The sequence below is a fragment of the Saccostrea echinata genome, unplaced genomic scaffold, assembly GCF_033153115.1.
Source record: "Saccostrea echinata isolate AGI-Se365-2 ecotype Australia unplaced genomic scaffold, CSIRO_AGI_Sech_v1 ptg000072l, whole genome shotgun sequence".
Lineage (NCBI taxonomy): Eukaryota > Metazoa > Mollusca > Bivalvia > Ostreida > Ostreidae > Saccostrea > Saccostrea echinata.
Genome location: NW_026889821.1, coordinates 2020001 through 2026491, shown reverse-complemented (window position 1 = coordinate 2026491; position 6491 = coordinate 2020001). Strand labels below are relative to the sequence as shown.

The 6491-nt window shown below is 33.6% G+C and overlaps 1 protein-coding gene across 1 annotated transcript in view; it reads right to left on the bottom strand.

Moving 5' to 3' along the window:
* Window positions 1-1224: 1224 nt before the first annotated feature.
* LOC133176255 (uncharacterized) overlaps window positions 1225-6491 on the bottom strand; it is a 32614-nt gene continuing 27347 nt past the window's right edge. Inside the window, exon 6 of the mRNA XM_061311405.1 lies at window positions 1225-1301. Coding sequence (XP_061167389.1) covers window positions 1225-1301 — 77 coding nt within the window. The remainder of the gene's footprint in view (window positions 1302-6491) is intronic.

Below are 6491 nucleotides of genomic sequence, written 5' to 3'. Positions count from 1 at the left end.
ATTGTTTTAGTGAAGGAAGGGAGATTGTTAAAACTTATGTTTGTTCGGTTGAACAGTGAAAGCAAACCGGGGAAGAGATGTATCCTTAGCTTTGTTGAGCAATTTGTTATGAAAGATTGTAAGTTACAGTTAGACAAATAGTTGAATATCTTAACAAGGATGTAATTTTTAAATCCCTAAAATATCGTTTTCTTTACAATTTAACCATATCATATATGATAAAAAGAAGGCGCCCATACTTTATCCACACTGGGTAAACGACGCTCTTAAGACAGATGACTCGGGTTGTGATGGTCACCATTCTCATTCTGGCAAAGTATATCCTTGTTATAAAAAATAACTTGCATGGTAAGAAATATAAGAATCGGGAAAAAAAAATCTGTTAGTTTCCGTTAACAGAGCGCTACGGAGTATGTCACGTGTCCGCCTGGATCACGTGATTCGCGCATGGGCAGAATGGTTTCAGATGTGCATTAAAATTGGAGAGAACTACTTTAAGAAAAAATGAACTTTGAAACCTGATTTTATTTCTTTTATGGAAGTAATCCAATTAGTTGTAGTTTTAAAACTTTTTTGATCAGCCCTCGTAATTTACACTCTCTCGTATCTCTTTTTTTCGAGTCAGTGCACAACAGGTTCATCAGCTTTTAACATTTTCTACACATATGTATACACATATGATTTGGACAAATGATTCAAGCTAAATATGAGTTTTGAAACATTATATCATAAAAACGCGGATTTTACTTATTTTCATGAAGTTCTACTTCATTTTGAAGTAATTTTGGCTTGTTCCAAATAAAGTTTCTAATATGTGTAATGAAGAAATGAAATCCAGCGTTAACACTCAAATATTCTTTCACAATAATTATGTTTGATTATTTTTTTTTGGCTCGTAAAACATTTCTCTTTCGATGTCCTAATCTAAAAAAAAAAATGAAATTATTCCCTATACGTTCCTTGCTGTGTTATATCTATAAAAATAAATGTTCGATTCATGTATTAACATTTATGTCTCTCTCTTTTCTAAATTACTTTTAAACAACATTTTGTCAAATGACACATACATGTATCTAAAAGATGTGTATAGATGCAAGCATGATACTTCGCATTGTTATTTCGTGTAAATGGATGCCAAGCAGCCTTTAATTAAGATATTAGCTAGGCCTAACGATCTAAGTAATAGATGTAATGTTTTAGTATGTATTAGTATGATGCTCTAAATCATTCACCTTTTTTAACCTCAGTCATGGATGTCACTTCTTCTACCGTCCCGTTTTCTTCCTTCGTTTTTCTGCTACCTACAATAGTAGGGTTCTGTTTGTATTATTTCCCAGAAAGAATCATAAATAACTAGATGTTGTCATAAGAGAGTAATAACCGCACTAAAGTGTTTGTCTCTAAATGCTCTCTCCTTCATAATTGGGTAATCAGGGAAGAAGCAACAATGATTTTGAAATTTAAATCAAGCATAAAATGCGCAGGTGAACATGTGGCCATAAACCAAATTCATTACCAGTCTAATATTACAGAATTTAATTTTGTTTAAGAGAATTTTTGAAAGAAGATTTTCGTTTAAAAAAGGGGGAGGTGGTTGTAATCTTTGGCTCATAATTGGATCATGTTAAATTTATTGTCAGAACAACAAATATTATTACTATAGTGCATAGCGATTTTGATAAACTTTGAAAATTTAGATGCCAAAATGACATCTTTGGAAGATGGTCAAATTGTGCATTTTTTCAGTATATGGGCTGAGAAAATACCCTTTCCAAACCCACACGACATCAACTTTATGTATGTCAAAAATCAACCCCCGGCCACCCATAATTCATTTGATTTCATATTTTGAATAGATAACCCATTGTTGTATAAAAAATATATTGTAACTAATATGCAATTTTGTTATAAACCTTTTTGGAAAACTTCTGCGTCTGGCGTTGAAATTACGTCACACTACGAGCACTACTTCTACCGTTCTCATAATTTGATTGCACTTGGTATACAAACATTATAACCAGTAGGAATTCTCATGATTCTTAATGTGTTTTAGATTGATTATATTATGAATTAAACAGTACCTACAACAGGCGATACGTACGTTATGATCATATTATATTAAAGGTTTAGACCTGTATAGAATGGGACAAAATATGCGGGAGTGCAAAAGTCCCCCATGGTTCATTCCTACTCCCTGGAAACTTAAAAAAATCAAATAGCTTTCAGTAAATAAAAAGCCCCTAAGCCATCTTAGTTTGTATTATTGTATATGAAATAGTATATTGGGTCAAGATCCCTATAGTCATCCCCACTCCCTGAAACTCCAAATGATATGTATCTTGAAAATAGTCGAAACTAACTCCGCTTAAGCATGCATAATATCGTTCCTTGTGTCATCATGCATTAAATGGTACGTTTAGGTTATGACCCCCTGGAAGTCATCCCAACCTCAGATTATAATAATCATATGTACATGTAGGCCACAAATGAAATGGTCAAACATTCTTTTAAGGGGAAATAAAAATGAGTAAAAATTTAATGTTTTTTTTTAAATCATCTTCTTATCAAGAACCACTGGGCCAGAAGTGTTTAGAATTATGTTAAACTTCATTGCTTAGTGTAAACTCAACAATGTTCAAGTCATGACCTTCAGAGGTAGGGTGGACCACAATAAGGGATAAAAGTTTTCTACAATCTAATTAAAATTAGATGTTCCGAATCCGCTACCGCTTCTCAAACATCTAACAACATCCCATTTGGGGTCACGTCAGAGAGACCTTTCGATTATGAATAAACATAAAAATTTTTGCCATTCAGATTCAGGCTTCTGTATACGATTCTAAAATTAGTGCCACGGCTACATCATAAAATTATTGATGCTCAGTAGACTGTCTTACATTGAATTAAAGTAATTTTGGTATAAATTGAACGTATAGTCCGCCAATCTGGCATTCTTACTTGAATAACGCAAACGAAAATGCACAAACTAGGCATATCTGTCTATATATCCCGCACGTCACATTCATATATAGCACGGTCTTTACCTTGTTTACTACGAAACCCCTTGGGCGTTTAGGTTTGGCAGTAAAAAAAAAAGAAACGCATCCGAACTATAAGCCAAGATTTTTGGAGATGGCGATTTCATTGGATAATCGAAAGGTCGCTCTGACGTGACCCCGAATGGGATGCTGTTAGATGTTTGAGAAGCGGGTAGCGGATTCGGAACATCTAATTTTAATTAGATTGAGTTTTCTAAATATGGGAGTGTACAGTAAAACTCGCTTATAACTAAGTTTCTAGGACCAATGATTTTGCTTCGTTATAAATGTAATGCTCATATCCATTAAGTTAACAATATATTTTAAAGTCATTGGGAATGAAAATTGCTTCGCTGTAAGTGTCAATTTTATTTTAAGCTATTTGCTATGAGCATGCTTTACTGTATAAGGAAAATACCTTAAAAATCTTCTTCTGAAGAAACACTGGGCACGAAAAGTTGAAACATGTGCAAGTTCATTACATTATGTAGAAACAAATTTATTCTTCCTTCAAAACTCTACTCCTCCTACTGTTTTGATGCGACAAGTAGACGATACTAGCTTACATATTGTTTTTATCAGTTTTCTTCTTCAATCAAATTTTGTCCTAGTCATAATTTGAAAACACTTTGACATTAAGACTTGGAACATGGGAAGTTGGTATGGAGGTTGGGTTGAAGCCACCAAACTTTTTGACCTTGACCTCTTGATAAGGTCAAGGTCAATCTTTACATCAAAATATAGTCCAGGCTAAAACCTGAGAACATTTGAAATTAGGATTTAAAAATTGTAACATAGAAAAAAGACATTTACACAAGATGCACTGCATCAAAATTTTTACCTTGATTCCTTTCTTCACTCGAGGTCAAATTGAAAAAAAAACACCTCCAAACCATAATTTAAGATAGATTTATTGATTGATTATTGTTGTTTTACGCCGAGTCGCCAATATTTTAGCCATATTTTGGTGGGATAACTTAAGAACCCTTTTACATCAAAATTTCAATCTTGGAACATAGAAAGGTAGTACATGCATAGAGAAAGGATGCTTGCCAACAGTTTTTTTTAACTTGACCCATTTATGAGTCAAGGTAAATCTTATACATGAAAGTATAGTTCAGGACATTATCTGAGAATCCTTTGACATTATGAATTCAAATCTGAAACATAGATAGAAGACACTTACACAAGATTTTCTGCATCATTTATTTTTACGTTGACCCTTTCTTCATTTAATGTCAAATTAAGAAAGAAAGAGAACCACACCATGACTCATGAAATCTTTGACATTAAGACTTTAAACGTAATTGTTCTCCCCCATTTAACCCCAAGGGTGAAAATTGAAAATTCCGAAACCTTATTGCACATTTATAGGACACCAAAAGATGATTAGGTTACTGCATAAAATATATAGGAGGAATTCTGAGAACCAAAGCCTTTTTGTATTAAAAAGATTGTCATTTTCGAACTCTCATTTGACCCCCAGGGTCCGAAACATTACTGCACATCTATATGACACCACCAATCATCTTCCAAAAAATGATTAGGCTGCTGCATAAAATGTAAGAGGAGTTCTGGAAACCAGGGCCTGTTTGTATGAAAAACGTCATTTATCCATCCCCATTTTATCCCCAGGGTGAAAATGAAAATTCCAGAACCTTATTCCTTATCTAAAGGACACCACCTCCTATCTTTCAAAAGATCAGGCTAATGCATGAAATATAAGAAAAGTTTTGGGAATCAGGGTCTTTCTCTATAAAAAAAACCCCGACATTTTTCGATATTCATTTGACCCTAGGGTAAAAATGAAAATTCCGAAACCTTATTGCACATCTACAGACCACGATGAATAATCATCTAAATGATAGTTAGGCTACTGCATAAAATGTGACAGGAGTTCTGAGAACCACGGTCTTTTTGTATAAAATACGTTATTTTTCGATCCTCATTTGACCCCAGGGTGAAAATGAAAATTCCGAAACCTTATTGCACATCTATAGTACACCACCAATCACCTTCAGAAAGATGATTAGGCTAATGCGTAAAATGTAGCAGGAGTTCTGGAAACCAGGCTTTTTTTTTTTTTATAAGAAAAGACGTCATTTTTTGACTCCCGATTTGCCCCGAGGGATAAATTAAAAATTCCAAAACCTTATTGCACATCTACAGGGCTTTACCTATCATATTCCAAGAGTTTAAAAGAGTAGTAAGATTTAAATGAAAGTGTCACAAACGGACGGACGGACCAGGGCAACAGCAATATATCCGAACTTTCTTTAGAAAGTTCGTGTATAAATATCGGGATTAGGGATAACTTCGTTGCCATTTTGAACCCATTTGATGATAAAAAATTACAAGAACTAGACCGAGAGTTAACAAATATATCGGATGGTATTTCTTTCTGAATTAACACCTGCCATTTCTGTTTTATTTTAATTGTAGTTAAAGATCTAAGTAAAGTAGAATGTTTTAATATTACAATTCACAAAATAATTTTTCTTGCTTTCATTGCAGATTGTTTTTACTCTACCAAACTATGAATGTATTTGAAATATTTTCCGAGAGAAAAAATGGGTATCCTTGTACAATGAATTTCTTTGTGCTTTCTCTCTCTCTCTCTCTCTCTCTCTCTCTCTCTATATATATATATATATATATATATATATATATATATACAGTACCAACCAGACCCAACCTGACACAAAGCAGTCCCAGAGCAGTCCCGGGGACTGCTTTCTTGGACTGCTAAAGCAGTCCCACAGCGGTCCCAGAGCAGTCCCATAGCAGTCCCACAGCGGTCCCAGCAGTCCCAACGGTCCCAGAAAGCAGTCCCAGTGGTTCCAGAAAGCAGTCCGAGCAGTCCCAATGGGCGGGGTTAATTAATTAAATTGGCGGAGCTTACCCAGAGATGATATTACCAATAAACAATGTAACTATACAAGGCAGTGGAAATTGATGATGCATTTCTTTCTGAGCAGTAACACAAATATTTACAATTCTTATGTGACAGTCATTTCTGAACTGTTAAGAAAATGACAGTACGTGTATAGAAAAAAATAATAAATATTGAACGAAGAAGACGTTTACACCTACTAATAATATGATAATTTAAACAAAGTAATGTGGTATATTAATTTTTTTATTAATCAATAATAAATCAGTTTCTTTATTTTCTGTGATTGATAATGGTTTCCATATTTATTTATTTTTATAGAAAATTAAACTTGGTTTTTTTTTCTATCAGAATTAGTTTGAATAGATTTAATAATTATAGAGCAAGGCCGATTCCCACACTATACTCTGAATGCATTTTTCTTACTGGAAAGTACTGGGGCTATTGAAAAATTCTTTGTAAAATTTTGCCGGGTATTATATTTCAGTCATGATTATTTTCACTGACTTGCCAATTTGATTATCGTTAGATTTTCTATGTAACAGAAAACAATAACACTC